The 19236-nt window shown below is 35.9% G+C and overlaps 1 protein-coding gene across 1 annotated transcript in view; it reads right to left on the bottom strand.

Moving 5' to 3' along the window:
* AHCTF1 (AT-hook containing transcription factor 1) overlaps positions 1–18850 on the bottom strand; it is a 74216-nt gene extending 55366 nt beyond the window's left edge. Inside the window, exons 1-9 of the mRNA XM_052653496.1 lie at positions 18730–18850; positions 15317–15570; positions 11873–12053; positions 7168–7375; positions 5311–5427; positions 3925–4009; positions 2436–2586; positions 518–650; positions 250–431 (exon numbers count right to left, since the gene is read on the bottom strand). Coding sequence (XP_052509456.1) covers positions 250–431; positions 518–650; positions 2436–2586; positions 3925–4009; positions 5311–5427; positions 7168–7375; positions 11873–12053; positions 15317–15570; positions 18730–18850 — 1432 coding nt within the window. The remainder of the gene's footprint in view (positions 1–249; positions 432–517; positions 651–2435; positions 2587–3924; positions 4010–5310; positions 5428–7167; positions 7376–11872; positions 12054–15316; positions 15571–18729) is intronic.
* Between the last annotated feature and the right edge of the window lie 386 nt (positions 18851–19236).

The following is a 19236-nucleotide window of genomic DNA, read 5'->3' as shown; positions in this document are numbered from 1 at the left end:
TCCTAACAAGACACCAAACCTTATCACAAGTTCACCTAATATGAAACAGTTAATGTTTTACAGCAAATTCAAATATTGATCATTTTTCCATAAAACATACAATCATTAAATTTCTCGTGTACATACATCAAGTTAACATAGTAACTTATCCATACATGTTAACTAATAATGAGAAATGAACAATAATACACTACATACATACTCTTACATGTTATTTTTCTCAAAAAGTAATGTTAAATAAATACATACCAAAATTGTAAGTACTTGGGTTAAAAAACTGCTCAGGAGGTGGATATGAGGGAGGAACTCCTCGAGTTAAACTTCTCTCATGTACTAATATATCCAAGATGTGATGTGGAGAAGTCCTACTTACAACAGCATCCAGTGACCACAATGCAAAATAAGAGCAATTATGCAGATATTCTCCTGATCTAAAAGAAATTTTATACAATTATTAAGTCAATAAACTTCTACACATAAAAATTCCTATAAATATAAATACATAGAGAAATCATACCTTAACGAATCTGGCATTTGTGCATGGTACCAACGATTTATGTCGAAAAGCCCCAAATATATAGAAGGCTTTCCCTGTCCATATATATTCACCTGCCAGGTAAAGACTGAAACACTGGTGTCAGGAGACAGAGCTAAAAGAGATAATTTTTAAAAACAGAATAAATAATCTCAAAATAAATACAACAAATATAATTAGGAAGATTTTCCCATAAATTAAGACGTTTAACTCATATCTGATTTGTTAAAACACATTTCTATCATTTATTCTGTAACAAGAAGTTCATTCACTTCTATCTTGACTGTTTTTCTATTTCAAGAAGACCTTATTAAAATGTATTCATCTGAAAAACAGTAACTTTGGCTTGTCTTCAGTTAACAGTTTGGCAACTTCAAGATGCTGTAAGGAGAAAGTAGAAAATGATTTGAATGAAAGTTCTCCCACAAATAAATCATTGCTAGTACCAGAGACTGTGTGTGTGTGTGTGTGTGTGTGTGTGTGTGCACACAGACGTGTGCAAGCTCAGTCATGTCTGACTCTTGAAACCACGTGGACTGTAGCCTGCCAGGCTCCTCTGTCCATGGGATTTCCCAGGCAAGAATACTGGAGTGAGTTGCCATTTCTTCCTCCAGGGGATCGTCCCGACCCACATCTCTTGCTTTGGCAGGGGGATTCTTTACCTCTGAGTCACCCAGGAAGCCCAGAGAATATCAATACTTAAAATGGATGCCTTTGGGCTTTAGGGCTTAATTCTGTAGAATTCTAGCTGAGAAGGATTGATCCAGCTATATGCTAAGGCAGTGGTGGTAAGGGAGAGAGACAGGTACCCAAGTGGTACGTGGAATGGAAAGATAGGAACAAAGATGAGAGACCAATAGAAGGAAAAAGGGAAGTAAAAATCCAAGACATAACTAACAGGAAATATAAAAAAGATATGAGTGCGGAGTAAGAGACAGAGTTACATAAATTCTGTTTTGACATGTTTAGTTGGATATGAAAAATGGGGACAAGGACAGAGGAAATCTCTAGGATGAAAAAGCTATACATGAGAATAAATCCCAATAGGAACAAGCTAAACCAGGGCCCCACTAAGCATTCCCAGAACTGAATAAACCTATCATGTTGTCCCATTCAATTCTTAACCACCACCCTTTGCAGAAGGTATAAATGTATTATTCCACTCACAGATAAGGAAACAAAGGCTTAGTCACAAATGTTAAATAATTTGTGAAAGGACTTCCCTGGTGGCTCAGATGGCAAAGTGTCTGCCTCCAATGCGGGAGACCGGGGTTTGATCCCTGTGTTGGGAAGATTCCCTGGAGAAGGCAATGGCAACCCACTCTAGTACTCCTGCCTGGAAAATCTCATGGATGGAGGAGCCTGGTAGGTCACAGTCCATGGGGTAAGAGTCGACACGACTGAGAGACTTCACCTTCACAACTAGTGACAGATCTGGGATTTGAATCCATGTTGGATTCTAAAATCTATGCCATTATCATTCTGTCACAATATTTACCAGGAAGAAGGGATGACACTAGAGGAAACAAAAAATTCAAGACAACAAAACATGTTTGCTGTATATGTCTCACAAAATACAGAAGTAAACATTATTCAGAGACTACTCATACTAGTCACAACTAGAGACCTTTCTGAGTGTGTCTGTTTTGAGAGCCAGATCAGAATAAAGAGGTTGCTCATTTCCTTAATCTATTCAATTCCTGGGTTCTACACATCACGATCTGGAGAACAAGAAATACCTCGGATCTCACACAGTCCTAAATAAACCCCATAATTAGTATTCCAACTTAACTGCCAGGAGTACAAACTCTAGAAACCAATACCTGTCATATATCTTAAATCAAGACAAATCTTAAATCAAGCATTCACAAGATATATAATAAAAGTGCTTTAAACCAACCTTCATTCATGCTTTCCTCCCTGTCACCATGAGATCGAAATTTCTCTATACTCTGGCATCCCAAAAGTTTGGTATTACCAGTCTGTCCCCTCAAAGGAAACATGCCACCTGTGAGGTCCAGTGTGTATCTTTCTTCACAGTACTCCAACCCCTGAAATATAAAATGTACACCAATCTATGTCTTAATAGGATTCTAAGAAAAAGTTAGTTATTCTAAAATTAAATGTTCAAGAATTTCCACACAATATAAAGAAAACAAAAAGGTGAAAGACTGAAGAGAACCAATTACTGAAGAAAGCGTTAAAATTTACACATGGGATAAAACACAAATAAAAAGGCTAATTTTGTTTCTCAAAAATAATTACCAATAAATCTTCTAAAGCTGTTATCAAACACAGGAACCTTCATGCATTACTGGTTGGGGTATAAATTGGACCTAAGCAATGAAATTACAAACACATATTCTCTAAAGCAGCAAACCTACTTCTTTGTTTTCATTGAAGTTCTTGCTCTAGTTCTTAAATTTTTATTCACTGATCCCTGTAAGAATCTGACAAAAGCTATGAAATTTTCTCTAGAAGAATGCATAGTTTTCCCTTGTTCTCCATGAAGAACTGGTTCTGGGACCTTCTTCCAATATCAAAATCTGTGGATGCTCAAGTCTCTTACATAAAATGGTGTAATACTTGGATATAACCTATGCACATCCTCCTATATACTTTGAATCATTTCTAGATTACTTATTAATACCTAATACAATGTAAATGCCATATAAATAGTTGCTGTGGCACAGCAAATTCAAGTTTTGTGTTCTGGAACCTTCTGGAATTCCTCCCCTTCATATTTCTGATCCAAGATTGACTGAATCCACAGATGTGGAACTGGAGAGTTGGAGGAGGGGGGCTCGGGGACAACATGGACACTGTGATCATAAAAATACCACACAAAATTAAAGGGCTTCATGAATTCCCTAAAACCCAATCACACACCCTCAAGGACGAGGTTAAAAAGCCTGTTCTAGAGAAAGTATTGTGACAGCTAACCAAATATGGTTATTTGGTTATTAACAGCACTTCACTACTTCTCAAGAATTCAGCCAGAAAAACAGTCACTTAAAATGCTAGATGCATTTATCCTCTCTTACAAGTGTAAGCGACCAGACTATAAAGTCTACCCTATGGCTTACTGCTTGTTATATTAGAGCAACAAAGTGGGGTTATTTTTCCTGGCTACCAACTAGGCCATAAGCTTCAGTCTTGTCTAATCTCCTCATTCTAGAGAAAAATTATACCTGAAGATTTTAAGATTGCCACCTTGGTAAAATACCAGTGTCTTGATCCCTAAATCTAATACTTTTTACATTATATTATGAAGACAGTATTAACTTGAATAGAAGAAAAGATTGTAATATCTCGATAGCTTAAAACAAAGACTTAAAATAGGTAAACAATAAACAAAACTGATACTATCAACCGGTATCACCATTTACCTCATATAAGATTTGTCCTGAAGCCAAACACTTCCTGTCACCAAAGGCCAGCTGAAGCAGATGCAAACTCAAAACATCCCCTTCACTGAAAGAAACAGAAATTACCTGAGAAGAAATACTAAATACCATATTAATGCATTAAATACCTCTTATTGCTCAAATAAATTTAATTTGCATACAATATTGAGTGCATGTGACAAAACTGAGGTTACTATAAAGAATTTAGTTTTACTTGGTTGTTTTCACAAAATGTAGTCCTTTGACATAATAGCTGATTTAATTTTTATTGATCCTAATTAACTTAAGCTTATGTTACTTGCATATTTTAGGTGACATCTTACATGACTGAGACTATAACGTTACTCAAAATTCATTCTTTCTCCCCTTCTTCAATACGTGTGCTTTAGTTAGACAGTATTGGAAGAAAAAATAAATGGGATACAAAAATTGTTGAGCTAAATGTCCTTTCTTATTCACCACAGGAGTCTTCACAAGGCACATTACTCAAGCTGCTGCCAGCCCACATCACACTTGGATGGAAATATGGACCTAATGAGGACTGTTCCAATAGCTGTCTCTATATTTTTATTTCGATTTTCCTCCAGGATTGACAGAAGTGACAAATCAATTAATTCTCCTTCACTGATGTACTAAAGCTTAAGATAAAACCTCAAAGTGAGGAACTCTAACACAAAAACCTAAGTTGACAAATTTCAGGTATCTAGAATTTAAAGCAGAACGGCCTTGGGAAGAGAATGTACTGGGAACACCAAAGAAAGCACTAAACATCAATGAAAAATAAGAGAAAATCAATACTTACACTGTTCCAGCACTGGAAATGAATGAGCTTAACCAGTTGGAAATTAAACTGAAAGATTTCTCAAAAGCTACACTGAGATAAAATTAAAGCTTATGAAAGAGAAGGCAAAATTAACCAAATTAACCTTAGGAATACACTGCAAAAGGCAAGTACAACAGAAGAACTAGAGAACAAAGTAGGGATACATAAAAATGAGAGGCATATACAATAAAGAGAAAAAAGGAATGAGATTATAAAAGAGGAAAAATGTTCTTATGAGAGAACACAGAAGACCATAAAAATTGTCTGAGGAACAAGAAGTTGCCTACTAATGTGTTATCAGCTTACTCTCTGAAATATATATTACATCCAAACAAGTCAAGCAAACACAATTTCTTCTTACTGATATCTCAGACTTACTCAAACATATAGGACCTTTTAAAGTCATTTTAATGGCAACTTACTAATTCATTGAATTATGTGGCTCTCATTAAAAAGAGGCAATATAGCACAAAGCTTTGCAAAAGAAATTAACTGCCATGCCATTCTTGACAAACATTATTAAAAACCACATTTATCACATTTACCTATCTTGTGTAGACTGAACAGCCCAGAGGTAACAGCAATTGCGAGGATCATTTTCAGGTTCTTGAAAAGTGACAGCATATACAGGAACTCTTCCACCTTCCAACTGTGTGTAGTATCTGTAACAGGCACAAAAATCAGTACACTTCATACTTCTTCTAAGTTACAATTTCATGAAAAAGGAAGATGATGCCTCATGTACGAATTTGGGTTACTGCTCTTACAATCATCTTATCTTCAAAAACACACAGGGTACAAGACATCAAGAAAATGAGCATGGCACCCCGTTTCCCAGGTAGAACTGGGAAGGGTTAGAATCACTAAAGCACGAACTATTCCTTCCAGTCATATAAATGTATGCCACTACGTACTGTTCCCCAATAACAGGTACTCTAGAAAGAGATGAAATACCGCCACAACACTCCAAATGCTACAGCTGGGTCAGTTTCCCATTACTACAACAGAATGAGTTAGAATCTGAAGACGTCTCACAAATCCCTTGAAAAAGCATAATTAGTGAAGAGAAGAGAGTGTCCAAGAAAATCCTCTAGAAGCCAGGTTCTCCAGGCACTCCTTTGTGAGCAATTCAAAGACAAGAGCTGATAAAAGGGAAGACAGTGAAGATGGAATTCCCATAGGAAGCTACTAGGCAACAGCATTATCACTTCACCACAGGCTCTGTGCAGAAAAATTGAGTGTGAGGAAGTACAAGGACAGTCAGTGTTTACTTTAGGGGCTACTGATACCTCAGTATCATCAAAGAACCAAAGGTTAAAAAAAAAAATAGGTCTGGTATATATACATTGTTATTTTCTATCTCTCTCTCTGGCACTTCAAACTTGGTAAACATTTATAATCACTCAAACACTGCCAAGTAGGTACCAATTTGTTGGTGAGACAAACTGAGCAGACGGTTTGGAAAGGTGACTATTTTGTTGACTCATTTGAAAGAAGTTACTCAAGAAAATATTCCAGTATTACTTGGAAGAAAAAGGAAGAAATATTAAATTGACAACTTAAAGGACAAATAGGTATCTATTTAACTCAATAGAGATATGATTTAAAACCTATAGTGCCTTACCTCCCTCAATAAAGGGAGGTAATTCAATAATTCAATAAATAAAGTTAAATTAATAAATGGATTCCTCGGCAATTTTAATAAAGAGTTAATTAAAAAGTATCAATACAATTATATTTGGGGGAAGTTTTTGACAGCATAAATATTTTAAACACAGTATTTTGTAATTTTCTTAAAAAGTCTTTACTTTTTCTGTCAACTGAGAACTACTAACTACCTTACACATATGTTTATGCAGAAAAGAACTTCTGAAAGAATTCATGCCAGATATCTTAGTAGTGTCAAAGTTTACTAGCAAACTGAACTCCACAATGACTAAAATGCCAGGTTTGGGGGTTTTTTTTTTGGCTGTGCTGTGCAGCTTACAGGATCTTGGTTCCCTGAACAGGGATTGAATCTGTGCTACGGCAGTTAAAGTGTAGAGTCTAAACCACTGGACTAGCAGGAAATTCAGCAAAATTCCTTCTAAATACATTGATTCAACTTAAATTGATGTGCGAGAAGGAAATGGCAACCCACTCCAGCGTTCTTGCCTGGAGAATCCCATGGACAGAGGAACCTTGCGGGCTGCAGTCCAGGGCATCGCAAGAGTTGGACACGACTGAGTGACTTTGACTAAGTCACTCCTTTTTATACTAAGTCATGTTTTCATGTAATGGAAACTTATGCATTCAATCCTTAGTCTACCCTATCTTTTCCTGTTTATGCTAATCTTTAAATATTAGTAACTGAGTATATTCAGAAAGAAATTACTAGTAAATAATTAAAAAGTTGTCCTTACTCTTTTTTCATGCTTTTCATGTTCCAAAGTGCTAGATAGCCATCAGAAAAACCTACAGCAAGCTGATTTGTCCGGTTTATGTAACTAAGGGTTGAAACGGCTGTTCCCGATGGGCTGACTAACTGAAAACACAGATGGCGTCCTTCTCGCATCACATTCTCTCTGATGTGCGGTACTTCAGCTGGGATGCCAGTTACAACTTCGAGGTCTAAAAAATAAATTGGACAAGTAAGATTAACAAACTATAAACAGCATAAAACCAAGTACGTCACCCAATATTCAATCAGCAGCTGAAAACTACTGGGGTCAATTAAAATAAGATTAGTGATAACAAAGCATACTGACTATATGAACTAGCCACCTTTATTTTAAATCTTATAATTTTCAAAACACATTTAATTGTGTAATATCTTTAAAATCTCACAGTACATATCAAATGTTACCCATTTTAACAGAATTAATTTTCTCGAGGTTTCCCTGGTGGCTCAGTGGTAAAGAATCCACCTGCCAATGCAGGAGAGAGAAACGGGTTCAATCCCTGATCTGGGAAGATTCCCTCATGCTGTGGGGTAACTATGCGCCACGACTACTGAGCTTGTGCTCCACAGTTACTGAAGCCTGAGAGCCCTAGAGTCCATGCTCAGCAACAAAAGATGCACTGCAATGAGAAGCCTGTGCATCACAACCAGAAAATAGCCCCTGCTCACTGCAACTAGAGAAAGCCTGCGCCCAGCAACAAAGACCCAGCACAGCCAAAAACAAATAAGTAAATAAGAAATTAACTTCCTTAACAATCATAAATAAAGCTGATGGTTTCTTTATTCAAATTTAGGAGTAACAACCTAAATATTCCCCTCGGAGAATGGCTGGTTCTCCGATGAGGCTGGTATATCCTGTGCCAGAAATCTAGGAAGCTATCAAAATCTAAGGTGATGTGTTAGATTCGATGAAGGTGCCTTCGTTAGCAAAAACAGGACACTTTTGAGAACAACAACAACAAATAATGAAAATAAACGAATAAAGCATATTAAGTATTATGTAAAACCCCATGAGTTTCTACCTTCTTTACTTATAAGAGACCTTACTGAACCACTGAAAGTAGCTGAGTACCAGCTTCTTACTTGGAAAATCAGTACTTAAAGAAACGGTAACGTATGCATTTATTCTGCCTTTTCTGTACAAACTGTATTTCAAGATAAACAAATACACCTAGTTAATGAAAAAATTCTTTTTAGATTAACAGAACTTTAAAAGCATTTTTGCAGCCCTTCTGAAATAAGAGATCTAGGCAACAATGTCAATGGAGAAACAACTAATTTCAAATATGATTTTTCAACCTTGGCCCTATTAACATTTTAGGTCAGATAATTCTCTGTTGTGGGGGCTGTCTTGTGCTTTATAGGATATTAACAGCATCTTTGACCTCTATCTACTAGATGCCACTTCTCTCTCCAGTATTAACAGCCAAAATTATCTCTAAACACGACCAAAAATCTAGAGGGCCAAAAAACCAGCCCCAGTTGAGAACCACTGGTACAAAGGTTGATGGATCGTGCTGTCATCACCTAAACCCACTGATCACTAAATATAAAACAAGACACCATGTGCCTCCTGATGTGAACCATTATGAAATACCCAGCACTTCTGAAAGATACCTGTCAAATGTTAAATCTGAATCTAATCTGAGCTAACTTAATTTACAGAAAATATAAAATGTAAATAACACCACGTGAAGATACATAGATCATTCCAAAGTAATATCTTCAGCAAGACAGTGGAACTAAATATAAATAAATGAATAAGGAGAGGATAGAGGAAAGATTGCTCTACATTTAAATATACATGAGATGCAAACTGTCAAATGTGTTTGGACCTTGGTTCAAACAATTCAAATGCAAAAAGATGCTTTAGAGAAAATCATAGTAATTTCATTATGGACTAGTAATTAACACTATATCAAGTAATCATTAATGCTTTTAACAGTGGTAAATGGCATCATGATTAGTAGTAAAATAATCATTATTTGCTTTAAATTAATAGACTCAAAGAGAGAAGGGAGGAAAGGGAAATAGAACAGATGCACATACGGTAAATTTTGAAAACTAAATTGAACTTAGGTAACAGGTTTGTGGGAATTCTTTTATTATTCTACTTGAGAATGTCCCAAATGTTTACATTAAAAAATTCAGGCTCATTTACTGCTGTAACTGTTGTGCAAGAGTAGATTCCCTCAATGCTGTTAATGAAGAAGGAAAAAATCCTATCCATCCTGCTTCTGATTTTTTCTCCTCAGAAAATAGCAAATGATAAAACTATGCCAAAATAACTAATCTATTCAATGGAATACTGTAAAGTTATTCAAGAAAATAAAGCAGACTCTTTATGTAGGGATGTGTGTAAAGATGTATAAGAAACTGTTAAGTTTGGAAAAGTTACAAACAGTACTTACAGTATGATAAATCTTAGGAACTTCATTTTCTATGTTATGTGTTTCAGTGAAGTCTAAATAATTGTAATCATAAATTATTTATGTAAAAAAAAAATATACATTTTGCTTAAACTCCAAAACTCAACTTTTTCTATGCTATAAAATTCACCAGCTTTCTAATTCTCATAACTGAGAAAAAATTCACTATAAAATTAAAATTATAAAATTTCACTATACAATTACTCTTGTGTGGAAAGGAACGACTGACTACTGAAATAAAACATGTTTTCAACTCTACTATTTCAATCTGTTGAGTTTTAACTATAAGTATAGGTATTTTAATTAGCCTTACAACTATAATGATATACACAAAACACACTCTGGAGCAAAACTCCATTAAGATTATTTAATTCTTTCATCAATTTTCTACAAAGAGTAGCTAAATCATTTCTAATAGTCCACAAATTCATTTTTAGTTACTGTCATTCTTACTAATCAATTCTTTTCATTTAAACTATACCCAAGTTTTATTAAGATCAATCAGACCTCAATATCAGATTTCAAGGCGTAGTTTCCATCACTATGAGAACTTCTTTCCCTTAAGTGCATGTGGGGCCATTATTTCTACCAAATCAAACTCTTCCACATAATATTTTGCAGATCTATATTTTCATCAGATAATCTGGTTCTTCAATTTCTTGTCAAACATAATTTTTACCAAAATATTGTAGTTTTAATCCGTTTTATTACATACCAACAGTTCTTAATAGTTATACTCATTATTATATGTTGGGACAAAATATTGATTATTTGTATCTGTTTCTTAGCTGATCCAAAAATTAAAAGATCTGCACTAATATTACAGGACTATTTTAAAAATCAAGAAGGTCCTCAAGTTTAAATAGTCCTTTCCTAAAACCTTATAGATAATACACTTCCCTGATGGCTCAGAGAGCCTGATAGGCTACAGTCCATGGGGTTGCAAAGAGTCAGACACGACCGAGCGACTTCACTCACTCACTCACTTAAGTTTTTAGGTTAGCTTTTCTTCCTATATAAACCAATCAAGAGTAACATAAATCACAAAAACAAACTACTACTGAAGAGAAGATTTATAAATATATGCACAGTACTAAAAAACAAGGGCTTCCCTCTAGCTCAATGAGTTAAGAGTCTGCCTGCAATGCAGAAAATCTGGGTTTGATTCCTGGGTTGGAAAGATCCCCTGGAGTAGGAAATGGCAACCCACTCCAGTCTTCTTGCCTGGAGAATTCCAAGGACAGAGGAGCCTGGTGGGCTACAGTCCAGGGTGTTCCAAGAGTTGGACACGACTGAGCGACTAAGCACAATAGCACCAAAAGAGGAAACTGTCTCTCTACATTTTATAAAAAATCTGTATTTATTTATTCAGTTTTGGCTGTGCTGCATCTTCGCTGCTGGGCGGGCTGTCTGGCGGTGGGCACTGGCCACTCTCTGGTTGGATGTGCCGGCTTCTCAATGTGGGTAGCTTCTCTTGGTGCAGAGCACAGGTTCTAGGCCCAGAAGGCTTCAGTAGCTGCGGCACGTAGGGTCAGCAGTTGTGGCTCCCAGGCTCTAGAGCCCAGGCTCAACAGCTGTGGCACATGAGCTTAGCTGCTCTGCAGCATGTGCCATCTTGCTGGGTCAGAGACCGAAGCCCTGTCTCCAGCATTGGCAGGGGGGTTCTCTACCAGAGTCACTGCCCTCTCTTTACTTACTAATTAATTAAGCTTTAGTTCTATTTCAAGATGCTATTTTGTGAGGGAAGACTTTTAAATTACTATTGTTTTCTATCAAATTACTTTATTAAATTACTGTTGTTTTCTATCAAATTACTTTATTTCTATCTTGGGCTTACCACAGGAACATAAACAGTATGCCAAAAACAGTATGTCAGATCCTACATACTTGGATAATTTTATATTGTCTGATAAGGATCAAGATTTTATACCTTTCAGCCCTTCTTCTGGTATTTACTCAATAACCTGAATGATGTTATTTAGTTGTGTATCTGGGAACATGTCTCTCTTTCAAGAACTACTTTAGTCTATAAACACTTTATCAATAAAACATAGTAACTCATGCAAAAAATATCCATGGCACGCAAAACAATAAAACAATACAAGCAAACAATTTTTAAAAAATAAACAAGTTTTTGACTCTTTTTTTTTTTTGATTATTAAAAAAAACCAATCCAATGCATCAGAATATTCAGGTGCTCAATTTTGGGTTTTAAGCCAGGAATGACTAATTAATTACCTGATGCCTCTACTTCATTCTGACTGCATGACAAGTCATCCAAACATAGATCAATAAGAAGGATCTGTCCAACGTCAGTTACCACAGCTGCCACACCAAACAGCCATCGCAGACTTGGGTGTAAATGCTGAGTGCTTGCACTGGCTCCTCCATGATTAATTATAGGTTCAATAGCTGTTACCTAGAAAGCAGAATGTATCATTTGTTTTCCTCAAACAAACTGAGAAAACACAATTAAAAACACAAGAAACAAATTCTGAAGTTAAAGCAGGTTACTAGTTATACAGATATTAACACTTCCAATACAGAAGCACAAATCTGCATTTGATACCTGTGAATCTGAGAAGCATTATGAAACCTTCAGATGTAAGAATTACAACATGCACTTGGAACAACAACTGATGTTTACCTAGAGTTTACCATATTCCAGACATTATGCTAATCAATGCACGATAACCCTTTGATATTAGACTATATATAGTTACACCCGTTTAAAGATGAAACACTCTGAGGCTTAGAAAATTTAGCTGAGTTACTCAAGTAACACAGTCATTTAAGCCATTAAAATTCAAACCTAGATCCGTCTCACTTTAAAACTCTAAACCAGCTACTGTAAAAGTATATATAGCTTCTTCTCCAAAGAAGACTAAAAATAAATCATTCCAGAAAAATTTACTGTTTACGTTTATTTTTTTAAGTCCTTTTTATGCCATAAAGCCTGAAGAGGTCTAACCTTTAAAAGGACTACATTATAATGGACTTCACACAAAGCTTTCATACTAATTGGACCTCTGAGTTTAACATGGGCTGAAATTACTTAAAGAAAATCATACTGTAATTACACTGTGGAGTTCTACTTTGCCTTTTCACCTCATGAGTCAAATTTTCAATGTCTGTACCTAATAGTCTGTATTTTAGTTTACACTTAGCTTTCCTTCTGTTTCCTATTGATTCACAGAAATTAATTTGGTACGATACTTGATAAATAAGTATTTGGTGATTTCTACTATAATACTGATGAACATCCTAGAAAGAAAAGAGAAAATTTGCTATCAGTGGTTTATGTGTTAATGTAAGGTTAAAGTTTGTTTCAGGCTGTAATCTATTATTACAGACAAAACACTGGCTTTCTAAGTATTTCATTAGTACACAAAACATTCTTTAGTGTTTCTAATTCTGAAAGCTGTAATTTCATGGATTATCTTCCTTTTCTGAATTATGGTAATAATGTCTATCATACTGAAGTATGTTTTCTGTAATTCCTTCAGTGAAGGATAAGTAATCTGCATTCCTCATATAAATACTACATATGAAGCTACTGATAATGCTACCTTAAGTAATTTTAAGGGTAGTTAAAAGCAAATTCAAGAAGGGATACTGTGCCTTTATTTAAAAGAATAAAGTCAGCTGACTGAATCCTTTTGAAGCTGTCTGTCACTCCTCTCCCAGTCTTTTCCTTCCCCTATATTTCATCTGGCATCAACCACTCACCCAATTAGAAGTCAACAAGTTCTGTCCATGTCACCTCTGGAATACACTTCTGCAATCTGTTCCACAGATTTCTTATGTCATTTCCTCAGTGCAGTTCATCATCCTTATTTACCTAAACTACCCAACCAAAGGGCTTTTTACACTACAATTCTGCTTTCAATTAAAAATGTCACCTACAGACTTTAGAAGGAGGCCTCTAACTGCACAACTTGCCATTCACAATCTCAATCCTCACCATCTCTGGCTCCCACTTCCTCCTCCTACTCTTCCCTGCCATTCTACATAAGTCTAGTTTCCCGAAGGTTCCATATACTGCGACTTTTTACATGTTGGGTCTCTTAGCCTGAAATGTCCAATCTTTTTGAGTAGAAGTCATCCAGGTGTTCTTCATGTTCCGAGTGCTAAAATGTATTAAAGTACTTATTTATACTATAATCCTATAATCTGTCTTCTCCTACTAGACTACAAGCCTTTTTGGACAGCACGGACCAGGTTCAATTTATCTACTTATTTGTAAAATCTAGCACATAGCCTGATTTACAGTAAGCACTCAATAAACTGCCAAATAATTCTGTCTTTAAAATCATTATCACTGGCAAGTACATATAAGGTATCAGGCTATAAATTATTTCAGACTTTACATTAGCCCACTGGGTCTGTTTCTTCACTATAAAAACATTATCTTTTGTCATTAAGCTCCCTTTTAAGTTTAAAATTCTATTCTATGACTATATGCATTACATATATATATATGCATACAAACCTACATATACTTTTGTGTGTATCTAAGTGCATACTTTTTTCACACAGGCATCTACTCTTCCATTATTTTTGACTGTGTGTATTTGTGAGTGTATACATTTTCTCACTATGGAAAAAGAAGAGTAATAAGTTTGAGGAAACAACTCAATTTCTATCATTACTACCAGATAAGATATCTGGCATATAGAAGGCATATGTATGTTAGAATTAACAAATGTGAATATAAAGAAACCCACGATTTAAATGTACATTAGTCAAATCAAAAATGGTAATAAAGACATACTTCCCATATTACTCCAAGGCTCAAATTAAAATAGAAAAAATTAAAAAGGCAAGGAAAAAACGTCATAGTAATGAATACAGTATTTTTATAAATTTTCAGTGTCTTCATAAAACAAAACTGGAAGAATAAGACTTAGATGATACTTGTCCTATGAAAGATTAGAACACAACATGTCATTTTTACTTTGTAATTTTCTAACCAAATATAAGTTATAATTTAAATTTTACTTACGTATAGCTGACTTACAGTGGTGTGTCAATTTCTTCTGTACAGCAAAGTGATTTAGTTATACATATATATATTCCTTCTACATATTCTTTTCTATTACAGTTTGCCACAGAATACTGAATATAGTTTCTTATGCTACACAGCAGTACCTCGTTGTTTATCCATCCTATAAATAATAGTTTGCCTATGGTAATCCCGAGCACCCAATCTTTCCCTCCTCTATTCTCCCCTCAGCCCCTCTGGCAACCACAGATTTGCCCTCTCTGTCTGTGAGTCTGCTTTTGTTCCACAGACCCTTATGGTCTGTGCCTTTTAGATTTCACATATGGTATTTATCTTTCTCTTTCTGACAATCTGCTTAGTATTAAAATCTCAGGGTCCACCCATGTTGCTGCAAATGGCATTATTTCATTCTTTTTGATGGCTGAGAAATATTCCACTATGCATGTATATATACATATATCTTCTTTATCCAAGGAAAGTTTCACTTTAAATGTTATGTTGTTTTGATAATATTTTTAACCTCTTTAAACATTTTAATGAAAAATAACAAACTTACAAAAAGTAATCTAAAATAAATGTATACAGCTCAATGAATTTTTACAAAGTGAACACACCCATGTAACCAGCAGGGGTTTAGTTTTGAAAACAGAATGCCATATATCTTAAGCAGTACCTACCCGTCCAGGAAGAACAACTGCTTTAACCACTCTTGATAAACCAAGGTCATAAAGACAGAGAACACTCCCTTCTGCTTCTTCCAATCCAATTAACAATCCAGTTCTCTTCTGCCAAGAGAATTCTTTCACAGCTAGGACTACAGGAGGCTGTTCATTTACTCCACTGAACCTATATGCAGACAACCGCTCTCCTGTTAGAGAATTCACTACCTCAAGTTGTGGACCACAGGCCAAGCAAGCAAGTCCATTTTTCCCTAAAAGAAAAAAGAAATTTAAAATTTTGCTTATTTTAATATTGTATACAACAAAACTAAACAGCAGTAAGCTCTGTTACATATATAATCTATAACTCATTATCTTCAAATTGAAATCTAAGCATTTATAGAACAGTGTCCTCAAAACAGTAAAATAAATTGAACTACTGCAATAAGAATCAAATAACCATTCAGTAAAGGTACGATGCTATATGCTTAAATATGACTATGCCAAAGCCTTTGACTGTGTGGATCACAATAAACTGTGGAAAATTCTGCAAGAGATGGGAATACCAGACCACCTGACCTGCCTCTTGAGAAATCTGTATGCAGGTCAGGAAGCAACAGTTAGAATTGGACATGGAACAACAGACTGGTTCCAAATAGGAAAAGGAGTACGTCAAGGCTGTATATTGTCACCCTGCTTATTTCACTTATATGCAGAGTACATCATGAGAAACGCTGGACTGGAAGAAACACAAGCTGGAATCAAGATTGCTGGGATAAATATCAATAACCTCAGATATGCAGATGACACCACCCTTATGGCAGAAAGTGAAGAGGAACTAAAAAGCCTCTTGATGAACATGAAAGTGGAGAGTGGAAAAGTTGGCTTAAAGCTCAACATTCAGAAAACGAAGATCATGGCATCTGGTCCCATCACTTCATGGGAAATAAATGGGGAAACAGTGGAAACAGTGTCAGACTTTATTTTGGGGGGCTCCAAAATCACTGCAGATGGTGACTGCAGCCATGAAATTAAAAGACGCTTACTCCTTGGAAGAAAAGTTATGACCAACCTAGATAGTACATTCAAAATCAGAGACATTACTTTGCTGACTAAGGTCCGTCTAGTCAAGGCTATGGTTTTTCCAGTGGTCATGTATGGATGTGAGAGTTGGACTGTGAAGAAGGCTGAGCGCCGAAGAATTAATGCGTTTGAACTGTGGTGTTGGAGAAGACTCTTGAGAGTCCCTTGGACTACAAGGAGATCCAACCAGTCCATTCTGAAGGAGATCAGCCCTGGGATTTCTTTGGAAGAAATGATGCTGAAGCTGAAGCTCCAGTACTTTGGCCACCTCATGCGAAGAGTTGACTCACTGGAAAAGACTGATGCTGGGAGGGATTGGGGGCAGGAAGAGAAGGGGACAACCGAGGATGAGATGGCTGGATGGCATCATGGACTCGATGGACGTGAGTCTGAGTGAACTCCGGGAGATGGTGATGGACAGGGAGGCCTGGCATGCTGTGATTCATGGGGTCGCAGGGAGTCGGACACGACTGAGCGACTGAACTGAACTGATGCTTATATATATGCTTAAATTATCTTATTACTCCTTGTTATACTTCAATACAGAAATAAGGCAACTAAACTTTCATACAACTGTATGAATGACTAACTTGCCCAAAACCCATGGAGCTATGAAAACCAGAGCCAAAAGTGGATCCCAAGTCTCCTTAACTCCCAAACTCATATTTTTACTACATTATACATTAAGAATTAAACTACATGTTACAGGAGTTAGAAAAATATAACACATATTCTGTCGCTTTAAAGTTCAAAATCTAGGAGACAAGATATAACTAGTATAATAGGAAACACCAGAAGCCCTTTATGGCCCCTGGCAAGTCTAGTCTGGATTTTATTCTGCATGCAATGTAAAGTAACTGGATTTTAAGCAGGGCAGTGACAATCTGATTTATGTTTTTAAATGTCAGTCCAGCTGCTAAGCAGCAAATGGAAAAAAGCTGGGGCAAAGCAGAAGTAGGGAGATGATAACCTATGCCTGGTTGGTGGCTATGAATAAAAAAAAAGTGGACTGACTAGAGATTCATCTCAGAGGCAAAACTAAAAGGATTTGCTTGCTGATGAATAATATATAGGAAGTGAAGAATCAAGAACGAGACCCTGGAATTTCTCCTTCAACAGTTAGATGAACAATGTAACTTTTACTACTAAGTTGAGGCCTGGCCTGCTGAAGTCCATGGAGTCACAAGGAGTCGGACATGACCAAGGACACAACTGAGCGACTGAACTGAACTGAATCACGCATCTAAATAGGTGGCTGTATATCCTAGACTATAGCTGATAGAAGTTATAGTTTTAAAAAATAGCATGGCACAGGGGGGTCCAGAAAACATGGGTTCAAAGCTCATTTTTACAACTTGCTTTCTGTGTACTGGGACCAAATTACTTAACCTATTTGATTTTCAGTTACAAAGAAAAGTGCGTAATTAGAAAAACCTAGCACTCCCTCAATGAAAAGTTGTTATGGCGCCTAGTATGTAACAAAAGTAGTGTTATTACCTTTAATAGTCAAGAGAACAGCTCCATAAATAGCTAAATTACTAATCTATATGTTTTACTGTCTTTCTGCTAGGAAGGGTGGCTATCACACTCATTTTTAGAGACGTCTGCAATATATTTCACTAGACTGAAATCCATAATTTAATGGTTTGGTATAATTCTCTGCTATATTACATAGTTTAAACCATGATCATTATTAAGACATTGTTCAGATTAATGTAATTAAGAAGTAAGACTTCCTGAATATATTTTATCACCTAGGGCACTACAGGCCTCCCTGGTGGCTCAGTGGTAAAGAATCCACCTATCAGTGCAGGTTTGATCTCTGGGTGGGAAAATACCCTGGGGGAGGGCATGGCAACCCACTCCAGTATTTTTGCTGGAAAAATCCACGGACAGAGGAGCTTGGTGGGCTACAGTCCATGGGGTCGCAAAGAGTCGGACATGACTGAGCATGCACACACAGGGCACTACAATCAGCCTTTTCTACCCTTACGATTATTTAGGTACTAATCTAAACTCATCACCAGTAAAACTGCCTCATTATAAAGAAAAACCAGCCATGCATTATTTCTACTTTTTAAATGCAGATACTCAATACTAAAAGGTAACAAATATATGGTATTGTAATAAAGAAAAATGAACTATAATATCCCAGGATATTCTATGAAAATGTGCTCAAGTAGGTAGAAATTATTACATATGTAGTTGTAGATGTAATATACTTACATATAAGACCACTCTAAGCAGGTTCTGCTTTTTTTTCTTCCACATTAAAGGAGTCACAATATATGTTTACTATTATTTATCTTACACATCAAATAAGTAAATTTTCATTAACATTATTTTACCTGCAGCAAACTTTCCACGAAGCACAGATTCTAATGTTATTTCATCTTCTCCAAGGGCTTGGATAGTCACTTCTGGGAACTTCAGAAGACCACTAGTCACCTGCGCTGTTAGGTCTCGCATACTTCCACTGCAAATAATTTTTAAAGTAAGATTATTATGATATATTTGTCGCATAAGACATTTCATCATCTCTAGCCAGAAGGAGAAAAAGAAAAGAAAAAGAAAATGATAACATACAAAAGTAAATAAACTGAAACTAAAATCTGATTATGAAATACATATTATGTGCTTCTAGGTCTGGGATATTCTCTAAGAAAGTATTTCCCAAACAGCCTGAAGAGAGTAAAGATTCTTTAAACCAGATGTCCTAAGGATATACATGAATCCTACACAGGTTCTTTGAAGACTGGGTTCAATTTAATTAATCCTATTGCTACATTCACTCTCAAAAAGCACTTCACACACAAAACAGGATAAAAATGATATTGTTTTAGAAAAATTACCAC

This window comes from Budorcas taxicolor, chromosome 16 (genome assembly GCF_023091745.1).
Source record: "Budorcas taxicolor isolate Tak-1 chromosome 16, Takin1.1, whole genome shotgun sequence".
Taxonomy (NCBI): domain Eukaryota; kingdom Metazoa; phylum Chordata; class Mammalia; order Artiodactyla; family Bovidae; genus Budorcas; species Budorcas taxicolor.
The sequence above is the reverse complement of the archived record's forward strand: the minus strand, read 5'-3'. Positions and strand labels throughout refer to the sequence as shown.